The 17,796-nt window shown below is 41.3% G+C and overlaps 1 protein-coding gene across 2 annotated transcripts in view; it reads right to left on the minus strand.

The window, feature by feature from the left end:
- FAM49B (family with sequence similarity 49 member B) overlaps nucleotides 1-17,796 on the minus strand; it is a 44,198-nt gene that overhangs the window by 21,450 nt on the left and 4,952 nt on the right. The window contains exons 2-3 of one of the 2 annotated variants that reach the window (XM_015811812.1): nucleotides 15,638-15,669; nucleotides 529-611 (exon numbers count right to left, since the gene is read on the minus strand). In XM_015811812.1, the coding sequence (XP_015667298.1) occupies nucleotides 529-601 (73 nt within the window). In that variant the 5' untranslated portion in view covers nucleotides 602-611; nucleotides 15,638-15,669. The remainder of the gene's footprint in view (nucleotides 1-528; nucleotides 612-15,637; nucleotides 15,670-17,796) is intronic. The other variant, XM_015811817.1, reaches the window with a different exon arrangement.

Raw genomic sequence — 17,796 nt, forward strand, 5'->3', positions numbered from 1 at the left:
ACTTAATCAAGAGAATTACATACAGATGTTTTGCACGCCCATCCAGTTGCTTTGCAGCAACTTCCATTTTACAAGGAAGCCTCTAAATCTTGGGTTTTTGTTTCATTCAAACTGTAAAACTGTAATTGTTAAAAAAAAAACAGTTTCACAATAAGCCTTAGGGCTGTCTTTTCTTTTGAAGTTGGCTTCCCAGTTCTGATAGAATACGACACAATAGTTGGAGACTTTGCAGAATCTGTTCCACTAGAGCTGAGTACAAGCTGTGGGCACCAACAACAATACTTAAACATATTTATTATAACCCGTAATTAATTAACATAATAACTCCTTTTTTCTAAATATTGTCTCAGGGAATGCTCCTAACAGGTGCTCAACTTTTTCATCCTTGAATAACCCACTCTCATATAAATTAGCCAATAAAAGGGAACTTAATTTATGATTCAGGCACTGTCTAATAAGGTTCCTTTTTCAGAAATGCATAAAACAAACAGCCAGGGTTTATGATACGTAAGTAGCAACAGTTCTCACTTTCAAAATCCAGAAAGAAGTTTGGTCCCTGTTCAAGGTCTGTGCATGTCAAAACTTTAAGAAGGTTCCCCATGTTAAGATACCTGTTGAGACAAAAAGAAGACATATTTTCTTTAGGAAAGTTTTGAAAAATTTAAGAGGTAGTGGGAGATGTCTTCATCAATATCCACATACCTTTGGGAGTTTTCACTTCCTGTCAATGATCAACAGTCACTTTTCACTTCCTGTCAATGATCCACTAAAGCCACAGACCACACAACTCTCCAAGCACGCTTAGACTATTAGACTACTTTTCTTAGATTTCATAGATGTATAGAGTTGAAAGAGGCTCTTTGGACCAAACAATCCAAATCCCCTTGACAGTGAGCAAACAGATTTTCGCTTTGCTCACAGCTTGTAGATTTGCAACCAGGTCTTTCTTTCTTTGCTGCTTTTATAACAGATTAACAGAAATTTCTCATCCCTCTCCCATACTTTAAAATAGGGCCAAGCAAGATAATAATAATAATAATAATAATAATAATAATAATAATAATAATAATAATAATAATAATAATAATAATAATAATAATAATAAGTAGTAGTAGTAGTAGTAGTAGTAGTAGTAGTAGTTGGAAGGGACCTTGGAGGTCATCTAGTCCAACCCCCTGCTCAGGCAGGAAACCCTATACCATTTCTGACAAATGGCTGTCCTGTCTCTTCTTAAAAACTTCCAGTCTTGGAGCATTCACAGCCTCTGGAGGCAGGTTGTTCCATTGGTTAATTGCTTCCACCATTAGAAAATTTCTCCTTACTTCTAGGTCAGTGGTGGCGAACCTATGGCATGGGTGCCAGAGGCAGCACTCGGAGCCCTCTCTGTGGGCACACGCACCGTCTCCCCAGCCTCGCCTCCTCCCACGGCCCCCTCCTCACCAGCAGCCCTCCCGGAGGAGAGTCGCCCCTGGGCGCGGCCCACGCAAAGCAGCGCAACCAAGGACATGGTAGCCGGGCAGCAGGGACAAGATTCTGCCCTTGCGCCCCGTCACGCGCAGATGCTGCTACGGGGCATGGGCGGGCGTGGCCGCCATGGCGCTGCTGGGCTGCCTGGGTGATCTGTGGCGGGCCGTGGAGGTGGCCCAGTGGGCAGGGCGGAGCAGGGACGGGGATGGGGGGCAGTTTTGGGGCACTCGGTCTCTAAAATTTTCGCCATCACTGTTCTAGGTTGTTTCTCCCCTTGATTAGTTTCCATCCGTTGCTTCTTGTCCTGCCTTCAGGCGCTTTGGGGAATACGTATTTTCTTTAGAAATGCCCTTAAAATGCTTTGGAGTATGACTTCCAAAACAGCTGATGGGAACTGTAATCCAGAGCATCCCAAAAACAGGAAAGTTGCTTATTCCTCAACCTATATCATCACAGCAGGTATCCTACATAACCATACAGTTATAACTTTTCTTCAATATTCAGTCTTTCTCCTATTTGGCTTCTTTTTGTGTAAGCGCATAGCTTCACTCCCCCTCCCTACCCCCCCCCCCCATGTATCTTCTTGAACTATCCATAGAAAGGGATATCAAGTTTATCACTGCTTAATTATTTACACATTAATAGCTAATATATATGTTGAGGAGGAAAATATTTGTTTCTTTTAATGCGGAGAAGAAAGGTATAATACAATACAAAAAAAAACCCCGTAACACCTCCCAAATAATGTTTCTGGAGTCATTTTACCCCCGAACCAGAACTGAATGGTAATATTTCCTTCTCGCCAATTGGTTTTAATAACGTTGTGCTACCCAGAAAGTATTTATAATTTATTGAGAAAGGTTTAAGTACGACCCAGTCTTCGGCAGGCCTTTAGTCAGGAGCTAGTTGAACATTTCGCTTCTGAAATTACTTTCCTTCACCTACAAATGATACGTTTATTTTTTCACAGCAAGCCGTACAGGGAAAGCTAGGGCTTAAGATGGATGACCCCCTTGAAATACTTCCTTTTAGGTTCTAAAAATCTTAAATGCTGACAATTTAACAAGATGTCAAGCCTCTGCTTTAAGGTATCGGGTTGAGAAAAACGATATTCTGGGAAAATTGGCAGAGTGGAACTCTTGATGGTGCAGGAAACCATCTGTTGAAAAAGCAATTATTGGTGCATGAATGAAGAAAATCTAGCTTCCCCCCCCCTCCCCACAGCTCTGGGGCAGACTGCATGCATGAAGGTTAAAAACGCAGGAGGATGAGTTTCTAAAGCTTTCTTATGTAAACCCTTAGGTCAAAACTGTCTTGGGTGATTAATAAAGCAGCTGCTATCAGAAGTTAGAATCTTTCAACATCATGGAAGGAGGATATAGAATTAAATCTCGGATTGATTAGGGTTCTTTTTCCATGAACTACCCACCAGTTCCCAACAGCTTGTGATGCAACCACAGTAACCCATAATGTAATATTGATTGATGGAGCAAAGGGGGAAGAATCCCCAGTACGGCGATATGCAGGCACTTCTAGCAGGCTTCTATATTAATAGAGCTCTCTATATTTATAATTATGGTCACACGTAATGCAGAGGGCAGGAAACCACAGCTCCCCACCAGCCCACTACCTTTACTGAATGTTACTTACTGCCTGCTATTATTTAGCAGCCATTCTCTCAAGCTGCAACAGGTGTAGGAGGAGGATTTCGGCAGCTCAGTTGAGAAATCAATAATTTTACGTGCCTTCTGCCTTTCAGCTTTTGCCAGCCGTGTGCTGCAGCTGCCAAAAAAGCCAACGCAGTGCTAGGCTGCATTAACGAAGGGATAGAATCAAGATCACATGAGGTGTTAATACCACTTTACGATGCCTTGGTAAGGCCACACTTGGAATACTGCATCCAGTTTTGGTCACCACGATGTAAAAAAGATGCTGAGACTCTAGAAAGAGTACAGAGAAGAGCATCAAAGATGATCAGGGGACTGGAGGCTAAAACATACGAGGAACGGTTGCTGGAATTGGGTATGTCTAGTTTAATGAAGAGAAGGATGGGGGGGGGGGGACATGATAGCAGCATTCCAATATCTCAGGGGCTGCCACAAAGAGGGAGTCAAGTTATTCTCCAAACCACCTGAAAGCTGGACAAGAAGCAACAGATGGAAACTAACCAAGGAGAGAAGCAACCTAGAACAATCCTGACAGTTAGAACAATTAATCAGTGGAACAACCTGCCTCCAGAAGCGGTGAATGCTCCAACACTGGAAGTTTTTAAGAAGAGACTGGACAGCCATTTGTCTGAAATGGTATAGGGCAGGGATAGGCAACCTCGGCTCTTTTATGACTCGTGGACTTCAACTCCCAGAATTCCTGAGCCAGCCATGCTGAGGGGAAAGGGAGAGGTTTGCAAGCTGAACCATGCTGGCTCAGGAATTCTGGGAGTTGAAGTCCACGAGTCATAAAAGAGCCAAGCTTGCCTACCCCTGGTATAGGGTTTCCTGCCTGAGCAGGGGGTTGGACTAGATGACCTCCAAGAATCCTTCCAACTTCTTCTTCTTCTTCTTCTTCTTCCTCTTCATCATCATCATCATCATCATCATCATTCCGGCTGGCACTGAAAGGAAGACCAGCCACTTCTGCCTGCTTTACAGTATTGTAACTCTACTGCAGGAAGTCACATATTCTAAGAGCTATATAATACAGCAGTCCTTGACCTACAACCATTCATTTTTAAAACCATTAAACTTTTAAAGCGCTCCATGGCAATGGACCTAGGTATTTGCAAGACCGCCTCCTACCAAACACCTCCCTTCGACCAGTCCGCTCCCACAGAGAGGGCCTCCTTAGAGTGCCGTCGGCCAGACAATGCCGGCTGGCGACCCCCAGGGGGAGAGCCTTCTCTGTGGCAGCTCCTGCCCTCTGGAATGACCTACCCCCCGACCTACGTACAGTTGCGGACCTGCGCCTTTTTCGCCTAGCCCTGAAGGCCCATCTATTCCGTGCGGCCGGCCTGGCGTAGTTTGGATTGTGTTTCAGTGGGGGGTTTTTTTTACGGGTGTGTTTTTAGAACAGGCCTGTTATTTAATTCGATTTTAAAACAAACTATTTATTTATTATCGTGGTTTTTAGTATCGCCTGTTCACCGCCCTGAGTCCCGTAAGGGAGATAGGGCGGTATATAAATTTAATAAATAAATAAAATAATTTAGTGACCATTCAGAATTACAACAGCACTGGAAAAAGCGACCTCTGAGCGTTGCAGCATCCCCGCGGTCATGTGATCACAATTTGGGTGCTTGGCAACAGGCATGCGTTTAGTATGACAGTTGCAGTGTCCCGAGGTCATGCCTTTCTGACAAGCAAAGTCAATGGGGGAAGCCAGATTCACTTAACAACCGTGTTATTAACTTAACGACGACAAAGATTCACTTAATATCTGTGGCAAGACAGGTTGTAAAATGGGGCAAACGTCACCTGAGAACCATCTTGTTCAGCAATGGAATTTGGAGCTCAATTGGTGGAAAAGAATGAAACTTTGATTTTGGGCTTCACTGATTAGATTGATTTATTGTTATAGAAATGGCTAGTTTTTACTATTGTAAAAAAGTAAAAAATCAAGGCTCGACCTTAACCCTTTATTCTACCGCAATGGGGGAAGTCGGAAGTCAATCTCTTTTTCCCCCTTTTTCCTCCCATTCCCTCACTTTTCTCTCCCTTTTTCCTCCCCATTGTGTCCTGCTATTTGCTTTGTCTTTTGTATTTACTTTACATCTTAATAAAATGTTTTTTTTTAAAAAGGGAAATTTGGGGCTTTATTATGGTCATTAAGTGGAGGACTACCTGAATTAGGAAAGCACACCAGAGAGTTTTTGCTTCCTTTCCCTTATTATTATTATTTTTTAGAATGCATTGCTAATATAAAACCAATTTCGAAAGGTTTCAAGTTAACAAAACTTGAAAGGGAAGACGTAAGTTGAATGCTTCAAATACAAAAAGTGTTCCTTTGGACTCTAATGCAGGGGGTCCTCAACCTTGGCAAGTTTAAAACTTGTGGACTTCAACTCCCAGAATTCCTCAGCCAGCAACTTGTGGACTTCAACTCCCAGAAATCCTCAACCAGCAAAGCTGGCTGAGGAATTCTGGGAGTTAAAGTCCACAAGTTGCTGGCTGAGGGATTCTGGGAGTTGAGGTCCACAAGTCTTAAAGTTGCCAAGTTGAGGACCCCTGCTCTAATGTTAACCACAGATAAATATAAATTCACTCCTGATATTACATCATCTGACAACGTCCAGTAAATATAGAGTTTCAAATTAAACCCTGTGAAATCTGTTGCTGCCCTTCCAGAGTTAGGAATGCTGTCTCTCTCTATATATATATCCAGAGATTTTGAAATGTTTTTCAGTTTAGTGAAATAAAATTATGATCCTTCGGGGACCCTCATACTGAGTGCCCCAAATTGTGGGTCTTCTGCATCTGTAGAATTTAGGTGGGTCTTAAAATAGGATTGCATGCCGAATTTGATACTAGAAGTCACAGGATTGGAATCTCGTGGGCAGGGTCTTCCAGACAGAAAGGGAAGCAAGCCATGGATGGTCACTGTGAGAATTCATCACAGCTTTGCCTGGCCTTGAGTCCTTTCTCGGCTGCCTTACCAACAGCAACCGAGTACCGTAGAAATATATGATTGGCTTGAACTGGAAGTGACAACCTGTCTTGGAGACAATCCCAGAGTCTCCCTGAAAAGCGGCAGCAGCAAGAAACAAGTCCAACAAATGAATCAGATATCTATTTGATCAGGATGGGAAGTGGAACAGGATCACCATCGCCTCAGATCCGAGCGGGCAGAAGACCAGCCTCCTCACACCCAGTTGAAGGTCATCTTATGACTGGAGGCTGATAGGATAAGAAGGAACACTGAGATTTCCCAGCTAGTGGAGGGAATAAGACCTGTCCCCATATGCTTCTTCTACCACCTGATCGTTCCCACTCTCAACTTGGGAGTGGCCGACCCTACACTTGTCCATTGTGTCAACTGGAACGGTTCACTGCCTTCCTCCATGCTAAGAGATGGAACTACACAGTGGACAGCTTAGCTGGACAAAATGGGAACTCTTCCTTGGTGCTGGCATGAGAGTTTAAGAATAGGCAGGAACGTGACTACCAAGCCATTGTCACAATTCTTCATAAGTGGACACTTATGAAAGGCTGCGACAGTGGTTTGGTGGTCGCCTCGTCTTAAACTATCATGTCAATGGTAAGGAAGAGTTGCCATTTTGCCTCCTTTATATGCCTCCTTAGTTAACTCCTTCCTCCAATGTGCTTTCCTGAGCCCTTCTTCTTCATAATTTGTTCTACGGCTTTCCATGTTCTCCTTGTTGTCACCTGCTCTGTCCACATCACCTCCTAATCCATGAGCTTAACAACATGGGGTGGTTATTTAAACAGGACCCAGTTCTTCTTAAGCAGACCCCATTTCAACCACCACCTTCTCTTGATATTGACTGGATTTCTTCCAGTATGTTCTTCATCATCCTTTCAAGCTCTGCAATAGCATCTGCGTGTATGCATATGTCTCTCTGAGTGGGTCTTTGTCTAGGTCAGGGGTAGGCAACCTTGGCTCTTTTATGACTCGTGGACTTCAACTCCCAGAATTCCTGAGCCAGCCATGCTGGCTCAGGAATTCTGGAAGTTGAAGTCCACGAGTCATAAAAGAGCCAAGGTTGCCTACCCCTGGTGTAGGTATATGTGAGTGGGATGGGGAGGGGTGGGCAAGAGAATCACTGAAGAATAATAGTGAGAAACTTTTGTTAGAACACTTCCCCGCCCCCCAATTATTTGTGCTCATGTAAGTGTACATAGAGCTGACAAATTCACAATGTTGTGTGTCTAGGGCTAATTTTAAATAATTTGATGCCCACTTTTTGTTCTCTCTAGAATTAGGAGCTGCAACACTCAGCATTTCCAACCAGCATAGCTGAATCCAAAGAACTGCATTCTTAACAGATCTAGCAGGTAACAAGTTAGTAAAGACGCCCTTTCTACTTCCTACGCGAGTAAAGCAATTTGGCCATAATATATATCCACCCCAGGTATAAAACACTGAGTTACAAACAACTGAAATCAACTATGTTTTTTTTAAATATCACTGGAGGAAATAATAAAGTTAAACGTCTTCTTTCATCTATCTGAGGCTAAAACATATGAAGTACAGGTGCAGGAATTGGGTATGTCTAGTTTAAAAAAAAAAAGGACTAGGGGTGACATGATAGCAGTGTTCCAATATTTGAGGTGCTGCCACAAAGAAGGAGGGGTTCAACCTATTCTCCAAAGCATCGGAAAGCACGACAAGGAGCAATTGATGGAAACTAATCAAGGAGAGAATCAATTTAGAAGTAAGGAGAAATTTTCTGACAGAACAATTGATCAGTGGAACGGCTTGTCTTCAGAAGCTACGGTGCTCCATCACCAGAGGCTTTTAAGAAGAGACTGGACAGCCACTTGTCTGGAATGGTATAGGCCAGGGTCTCCTGCCTGAGCAAAGGGTCGGACTAGAAGACCTCCAAGGTCCCTTCCAACTCTGTTATTTGCAGATCCCTGGTAATTTACAGTAGCAAAAACAAACTTCTAAAAATAAAATCCCTTGGATTTTAGAGCATTATAAAATATGAACCCAAAAACATCGTTTAAATCAAGTTGAATTGGGCATCCTAACACATCACAAGCTTCTGAAATATTTCATTTTTCAAAAGCTTCCAGGAAGCCAAGCTAGATAGCAGGGCTAACCTAATTTCTATAGGAAGGCAGTTCCCCACACCTTATGGAAATGAGACACTCATCAGCAGTTGCTCCCGGGATGGATACATGGGGTAAGTCAATTCTAGTTAGAGAACATATTCTTATAAGCCAGGGGTCTTCAAACTCGGCCCTTTTATGACTTGTGGACTTCAACTCCCAGGCACGTTGGCTAAGGAATTCTGGGAGTTGAAGTCCACAAGTCATAAAAGAGCCAAGTTTGAAGACCCCTGTTATAAGTACTTCAGCACCAAACAATCTAAGGCAGGGGCCTCCAACCTTGGCAACTTTACAACTTGTGGACTTCAACTCCCAGAATTCCTCAGCCAGCATGTCATAAAGTTGCCATAAAGTCCTCATGTCATAAAGTTGGAGATCCCTGATCTAGGATGTTATAGGCATGATGTGGGATACAGGTGCAATATGCTCGTGGCAATGGTCATTCATTACAGTCCTGCTTTGTTAAAAATATAATAACTTTCCTCTTAAGAAATAGAATGCATTCATCTATTTCAATGCTTTCCCTTTTATCTATTGTTAGGCACTAATTTTCATTATCAGATGATGCCCGGTGGAGCTATTACAGACCGAAATGCCAGTGACCGTGTGATTCCTACCATTGGTTGGTCCAGATTATACAGCAAGGTATCAGCAAACGGTGCTTCCGGCCCCTCTAAAAACAGGCTGCAGGAATGAGTGGGAAATACTATTTCCAACTTGACCTACTTTTGTGAAATTAGACACACGGAACGCTGCATTTGATTACAATGACTAGGCCCATTACAGCCTTATGGGATTGTCTGATGCAAGGGGCCATGTCAAAATCAGACAGGCAGAAAGCTGGGGCACATTTTCCAAACAAGACTTGCACGCATGGCCTTCATGCTGGATGCATCTGACACATTTTAGTCTGGGCTTAATTCAGAGGAAGAGGGCACGGAGTTACAAGATGTAATACCAATTCTGAAGGATCAAGAGATAACTCCCTTAGGGGATAAGAGTACATTAATAAGTATTTTGTTCCCCGCTGATTTACGGAATGCCTGGCTCAGCGAGTGATAACAACCCCGCCCCTCTCCGTCCAATTTCAATACTTTTGGAAGAAAACCCCCTAAGGTAACAATTCTTTGAAGGCTCAAAATAATGAACTGCAAAGCTATTCTGCTTTTTTTCATTGGGAGAAACAATACTGTAAACCAAGCACCTGCACATAGATTGGGTATGTCTAGTTTAACAAAGAGAAGGACGAGGGGGGACATGATAGCAATGTTCCAATATCTCAGGGGCTGCCCCAAAGAAGAGGGAGTCAAGCTATCCTCCAAGGCGCCTGAAGGCAGGACAAGAAGCAATGGGTGGAAACTGATCAAGGAGAGAAGCAACCTAGAACTAAGGAGAAACTTCCTGACAGTTAGAACAATTAACCAGTGGAACAACCTGCCTCCAGAAGCGGTGAATGCGCCAACACTGGAAGTTTTGAAGAAGAAACTGGACAGCCATTTGTCCAAAATGGTATAGGGTTTCCTGCCTGAGCAGGAGGTTGGACTAGATGACCTCCGAGGTCCCTTCCAACTTTATCATCATCATCATCATTATTATTATTATTAAAGCTGACTGACATTTGCATCAGACAGTAAGACTGCTTAGATCTCTCCCTCTCTTACACCCAGGTATACCACAATGATCATGAAGCCAAAGTGCAGATGTGGAAGGATTTAATACTAATGAATGGGAGACTGCCCAATGTTTACATCTCAGAAAACAACAGTGATCCTGAGTCAGTTCCCATAATTTCCAATAATGGGTAAACAATGCACACAATAACCTAGCTACGTGTTTTGATGTACCAATGGCATCCATCCATCCATCCAACCAAACAACCAGCATCCAGTACAGGTGGCCTTTGATTTACCACCATAACGGAGTGCAAACTTTCCACTACTAAGCAAGGCAGCTGTTAAGTGAGCTTTCCCCCATTTTACAACCTTTCTTGTCAAGGTTGTTAAGCGAAACACTGCAGTTGTTAAGTTAGGAACACCGTCGTTAAGTGAATCTGGCTTCCCCATTGACTTGGCTTGTCAGGTCACCAAAGGGGATCACATGACCCCAGGACACAGCGACCGTCATAAATATATGCCAGTTGCCAAGCGTCCAAATTTTGACCATGTGACCATGGGGACGCAGCAAGTGTGACAAACGGTCGTAAGTCACTTTTTTCAGTGTAACTTTGAAGAGTCACTAAACAAAAGGTTGTAAGTCGAGGATTACCTGCACGGCTCAAGCAATCTTCACTCACCATCTTGCGCAAATTACAAGCTACTCCATGCAGGTCCCCCATCTCCTTCAAAATGAAGGTGTCTGCATATACTGTGGCACATCATAAAAGGCATTTTATTTCAGGTAGCTTTTAAGCTGCTTTCAATTGGATCTATGAATGCACGCTATCCAAACTCTAAGGAAGTGGCTGATTGCATTACTTTCCATTGGATGAGAGAACGCCTTTAGAATATTTCTGTAATTACATTTTTCCTTGTTTATTTCCAAATGCATCAATCTGTATTTTTTTTTAAACAAAACAACAGGGCAGCATAATGTTATTCTAAATTTCAGGGATTGGATCAGTATAGGACTGTCCCCGATTATGGAGATTAATTTTTGCCACATGCAAAGAATCTACTGAAGATATAAAATTCTTGACTGCACTGTGCTGAGTAGTGTATGCCTTTTAATTTAGGAGCTTCTTAACGTTCGCGAGCTTCTTAATACCAAATTTCTAAGCTCCATGGTAACAAAGAAAAAATACATATTGTAATCAATTTGCATTAAACATTTTAATCATGCTTTCAATAAGCAGATGGTAAAAATCCGTGGTCCCTATTTCTTTATTCTTCCCCTCCCCTATTTTTACCTTTAAAAATCTTAACAATGCAAAAGAGGATTACCTCTTTTCTACACCAAAGTTGTGATGCTTATAGCTTTCTCTCAGTTGTGATGCTTATAAAAAGATAACTGTCCCACACTTGAAGCTTTTATCTCAAAAGGGGTGATAAGGGAAAAAAAGGAAGAACATATTTTATTTTCAGAACTGTACATGTGTATACAAAGCCCATTTATCCGAGCCTACAGGATTTCCATAATTTATTAAAAAGACACCTCTCTCTCTCTCTCTCTCTCTCTCTCTCTCTGTAGGTAGGTAGGTAGATAGATAGGTAGGTAGGTAGGTAGGTAGGTAGGTAGGTAGGTAGGTAGGTAGGTATAGATATATGAAGAAAATCCCAAGTCTTCAGGGATTGCATGAAAATAATAAAAAATAAATAACAATACAGGGATACTAAACAATATTATTTCAAGAGTGATGTAGTCAAGTGTTTTTTGAGTAACTGCAAAAACAAAACCTGGATTGGAAGCTGAGAAATGGAATTATTTTGATCCAATTTTCTTTCTTTCTCTTCTTTGTATATTGAGATATATAGATGATGGGTGGATGGATGGATGGATAGATGGACATCTCTTAATCACAAAATCCCAAGCCCTAAGGAGATCCATAGCAAATGATAGTGCAAGAACACTGGACAAGAAATTTAATCTAGATACTGAAATAAGAGGAAATATATGCTAGATTTTTGTTGGGGTGGTAGGGAATGAGGAAATAGGATTAAGCAACATTTTCTCTTTAATAAGTTCAGTGTTTTTATCTTTATCTGCCTTGGTTAGGAACTGCACAAGAAGAACTTATTTTAATGTTGAAAGAGCAGCAAATGAAATCTCAGCAAAATGATGAAAGGATAATATCTCGTCCTAGAATAAGCTGCAAAAACCTCTTAAATTCTGCACACCATGGGACGCTGTTGCAAGGCCAAACTTTATGAGCCCTCTGCCCTAACCATGAATAGAACAAGGCAGTGGAGGTGAAGCAATTGATCAAAGGATAAGGATGATGTAGGAGTATGGAAAGCTGTTCCATTTCTAAGCTTGTTTGCTTACCACACATTTCCCCAACCTCAAATTCCCAACCAGCCATCTGAGTTAAAAGCAGGCACACTAGCACACTTCCATCAGCCTAGTGCAGGGGTAGGCAACCTTGGCTCTTTTATGACTCGTGGACTTCAACTCCCAGAATTCCTGAGCCAGCATGGCTCAGCTTGGAAACCTCTCCCTTTCCCCTCAGCATGGCTGGCTCAGGAATTCTGGGAGTTGAAGTCCACGAGTCATCAAAGAGCCAAGGTTGCCTACCCCTGGCCTATAGGCCCTAGTGGGAGTACATGCCATCGGAGCTACAGTCTCTGGCAATGATCATCAAACTTACCTAATAGCAGAAAAGAGCTACCAGTTTACATCAGGTTTGTTAGAAAGTAAAATCCAGGCTGTAAAATGTATTGAGGATAAGATAAGATAAGATAAGATAAGATAAGATAAGATAAGATAAGATAAGATAAGATAAGATATAACCTTTATTGTCATTTTTTTACTGTGGGCACAACGGCACACCTCAAAAATGAAATTTAGTTGCCCACTCTCAAAGTGAAACACATACAGGGCACACACCTAAAACATACTATATACAACATATGTATAGACCCACATCCCTACATATACAGTACATAACAAATAAATATCAGGGTTGACAGAAGTTTCTTTACCCTAACTAGGTAACATCATCAGTGCTAGTAAGGAGTGCTGTTTGCTGTCAGTTTATATTCTAGTGACTTGTCCTGTCAGTGTTGGTAGGGCTGGTCTTAAGAGATTCAGCACCCAGATCAGCAGAGATTAACTCCAAGGTTAACATCAAACCAACAATCAAGTAAACAATACCCCAATCAAGAAACTTCCAAAGAAGCCAACCGCAAACAGCCCAACCAAATAATCTCTAAGACTAAGCCCCACCAACACTGACAGGCAAATCACTAGAATATAAACTGAGACCAAATTGCACTCCTTACTAGCACTGATGATGTTACCTAGTTTGGGTGATGAAACTTCTGCAAGAAAACAACCCAGCTCAGAGAGCACCAAGAACCCCTCATGTATTGAGCATTTTGAAAGAAAGAAGCAGAGATACACAACTCAACCCCCTAAAGCAGGGGTCTGCAACCTTGACAACTTTAAGACTTGTGGACTTCAGCTCCCAAAATTCCTCAGCCAGCATAGCTGGCTGAGGAATTCTGGGAGCTGAAGTCCACAAGTCTTAAAGTTGTCAAGGTTGCAGACCCCTGCCTTAAAGAATCTTCATGCTTTTAATACTTCTTTAAATGTTTAAAAGCAATACTTAAATGTTTGGAGAACATGCACTTCCCTTTCGCTCACTTTTGAAACTAGTAACCAACCACTAACACAGGCGAGCATTTCCTCTTGGTGAATTGCACATAAAAACCTGGCAGCCATTTTGCACCGTACCACCATCCCTTGAAGAAGTTGGTCAATAGAATTTAAATTGCAAACACACAACATGCAGAACCTGCCATCAGGGCAGAAGCCATTATGCGGCGTAACTCAGCAGGATTATATATTCTGAAATAAAACTGTAGAAGATGAATTTGCCAAATTCTCTCTGCCACTACACCAGTAGCCCTTGACTTACAGCCATAACTGAGTCCAGAATTACAGTTGTCAGTCATGGCGGTCGTTGATGCAAGTTACCACATGACTGGGACCCAACTTTTAAGATTATATTTGCGGTGATTGTTAAGCGAATGTGGCAGATAAGCGAATGTGGGGATCGTTAAAGAAATCCATTTTTTTGGGGGGTCAGAAACTGGAAGTGATCACCAAAGATAGGCAAAATAATACCGAAAAGCGTGGCCGTGTGACTGTGGGATGCTGCAAACAGCCATAATTTGAGCCTGTTGCCAAGCACCCAAAATGCAACCACATGCCCATAAGGGGTGGACGTTGAAACTCTGGAACTGGGTCACAAGCTTTTTTTTTTGAGATCTATTTTAACTTCGACCAGTCACTAAGCATTAAGCGGGGACTACCTCTATTTGTTTCCTAATTTTCAGAGACCATCTGTACTTTTCCAAGACTTACAACCTGCCTCCAGAAGCGGCGAATGCTCCAACACTGGAGGTTTTTAAGAAGAGACTGGACAGCCATTTGTCCGAAATGGTATAGGGTTTCCTGCCTGAGCAGGGGGTTGGACTAGATGACCTCCAAGGTCCCTTCCAACTTTACTATTATTATTATTATTAATGCTCTTAGTTCTTTGCTAAAGGGAAGTACAACAATCAATATTGTGGTATAATTTCATACACCAATATATGTAGAACACTAACTCCTATCCCTCTCCCCCCCCCCAATAATTCCAGAGGGTTAAAAATGGAAGAAGAAAAAAGGTCTCTTCCTAAAATCAAAGTAAATTAAGCTACTGCATGAAACACTATTTAGGCCGTAAGTTGCAGACCTATACATGGCTGCAAGGAATGGGAATAGTTGAACACACATGGGTGCCAAATGCAAGATAAAACAAATCTTTTGACTTATTTGTGTATCTTGAGCTACACATCCTTTCTTATTCTCTTTTCTACTGCTGACATCTAGTGGCAAATTTTAAGTATGCTGCTTTAGATTGGTGCAAGGATCCTGTAGCTAATGATTACAGAATAAGTTCATTAATGGGGCTATTTGAAAAGATATTAAAAGCAATCATCTGTCAGTTCTCTTCATAACTGTTTTTCTAATATTTATGACAATAAAAGCAATTCAAGTAAAACACATAGCAGGAACTTTATAAATAATAGGCAAGCGTTTTATTTAAAGAGGTTTAAAATAGACTATAATCACCATTTATTTTTTTGGGGGGTGACTCCCAATTTTCTCTAACAGAATGGAAAACTGAATGCTATACTTATAGTTTTCTTTTTATTGTGAGATCTTTTTATTCTTCCCACACCAAAATGATTTCTGCATTTAGCTTCTGCTTGTCAACTATATGATAAGATGCAACCTAAACTGCATCACGTTTAGGTAAATAGGATTTACAGCAATTCCTAATACTTGTGAGAAAGCATATGTGATGTCTTATGGTCAGCATCTTTTGCTTTTAAAAAAAAATACATTACAATAAATAACTTAAATATTTAGTATCATGGAGAGTTCATTATTCTGTGAGCTACAAGGAAACCATCTGAAAGAAAATAGCATGTTAGAAATGTTTATTTATTCTATTAAATCATTTGTTCTTATGCATTAAGATTCCTTTATGTCTTACTTAGAAGAAAAAAATAGTATTTCATTAGTAACTGTTTTAAAGTCAGCTTCCAGATACCATCCCCAAATCAAATTTAGATAACAATCCTCACTGCAAAAACGAAACAAAGAACAAATATGCTTCAACAAGGGTGGCGGGCGCAACAGGCATCTACTGTGTAACAGAACAACTTTCTCACCTTCAGCCAGTGCTGCTGTTTTTGTTCCCAATCTAAAAATATAAAAAGAGGAAATGAAACCATGTCCAGTCAGTTTTCAACTAACACTTCATTTGTTTTTTTCCCCCCCTTAACACAATATATTTTTAGTCACACTCAAAGTCTCTTTATCAAATATACTAGGGTCTAACAGAAGCTAGCAGCAAGTTCTATGTATCAAATGTTAGCATATTTTCTATATAGCTATCAATATTCTAAATATAATTGCAGATACAGTTAAAATGTTTAAAAAAACCAGGAACAGATCTTTGCAGATTTTTCTCCCTCAAAAGAATATTAATTTGGCTGTGGAGGGGTGATTAAGTTATAGTGTTTATCAGCCAGCAAAATTCTTATTTGGATGAAATCGAAGCACGCAACTACCAAGTTTAAGCAGAAGGTCTTAATGCTGATACCATCAACATTTGGTCACATATCAGGATGTGAAACCAGCATATGAAATAAGGATGCAAATAAAGGCTAAGTCATTTCCCCTGTTTCTCCAACTTCACCATCTGCAATACGACAGAGACCTTGCTGGCATGTAGAGCATCTAATATTTTTCATACCGTTCAAGTTTGGTATGTATCATACGAGACTTAAAATGGAAGAATGGAAAAGTGTGATTGAGAGGTGTAAATCAGCTCATCACATAGCGAGCTAACTATTTACATGGACGTTGTAAGCCCATGGTGAGGCAGCCATCTAAAACATCTCCCGGCACATGATCGAATAGACAGTATATGAAGAACCACGGGGGTAGTGTATGTCTGTGAGAATTGACGAATAACAAAAGTGAATTACAGACAAACCCTTGGTACATGCAGCTGGAACATCACATAGTAAGCTCTGAATTTCCCGAAGTAAGGAACCACACAATATGGCCTAGAACAGGGGTGTCAAACTCGCAATATCACATGACGTGTGATGACGTATTGTGACTTTTTCCCCCATTGCTGGCAATGGGGTGGGCACGTTTTCGCCATGATGCATCCGGCCCACGGAACGGCAGTTTGACACCCCTGGCCTAGAATCTCACTATAATCTATCCTGCAAAGAAACTTGGGCTGAAATCTGTTTGTTGGCCCTTCGTATCCATTTCGCGACAAAAGAGAATCTGAATCCATTCATAGTTTTCCCTCAGTAATTGCACTGTATCAACACTGGAAAGAATATTGAGTATGCCAAACATTAAGATTTAAGGAAGTGGTATAAAAAGCACTGAATACACACACACATATACACACACAGTGCAATTACTGAGGGAAAATTATGTTTCAATTTAGTTTCAATTTACTGTTTAAGTTTAGGACCTGTTTTAAATATAAGCAGTTTTGAAAAGATTGACAGATTACCTTTGTTTTAATCCTTACCATAGCTAACAAGAAAGAGATGGATGAGGTGGCCCCAATAAGAAATTACTATTTGAACTACTTCAAAAAATATGTTGCCCTAACCTGCCATAAGAAACTTTATTTGAAGGTATCTGGATGGAACATAACTGTATATTGTCCAGGACTTCTCCTTGACAAAATGTACCATCAGGCTGATCATATCTGGCTCTACACCTAATGCGATTTCAGATCTGGCACTGACACTGGGAACACCATGGCTATCTTGACGGATGGACCATACTGAATGATGTCCAAGGGGCTTTGGTATCACTGACCGTGGTGTTAATTAAAGCACAGCCATGACACCTTTTGCGTTGAGTGTTTTAGTTAAATGTTAGGTAAGCTGCCTGATCTTGATGACTCCAAGCATCTGGCCTTAGAGCCTTCCAGATATATAGAGGTAACTTCAACATCAATCATAGCCAATGGCCTTCTTCAATTTCCCAGCCCAAGATTCTCAGCTCTTGATGATAGTCTTCTGATACAATGAAGACTATCTTCTCTCCCTCCATTACACTTGTTATGGAGAGCAACAGTGGGGATAAAAGGGAGGATGCAAATTTGGGGTTGGGGCTAGATACAGGGATCACCGCTCCTGTCATCTTATTTATGCAAGCATTATGAATGGTGGTGTAGGCCTAGGAAGATGCAGGTTCAAATCCCACGATAGGCCTGAAAACTCACTGAATGAACAGAGTGGCATTAGGCTAGCTATTATACAGGACTGGTTTTTTTTGGGGGGGGGGG

Source organism: Protobothrops mucrosquamatus, unplaced genomic scaffold, assembly GCF_001527695.2.
Source record: "Protobothrops mucrosquamatus isolate PMUCROS unplaced genomic scaffold, P.Mucros_1.0 scaffold_53, whole genome shotgun sequence".
In the NCBI taxonomy this organism is placed as follows: domain Eukaryota; kingdom Metazoa; phylum Chordata; class Lepidosauria; order Squamata; family Viperidae; genus Protobothrops; species Protobothrops mucrosquamatus.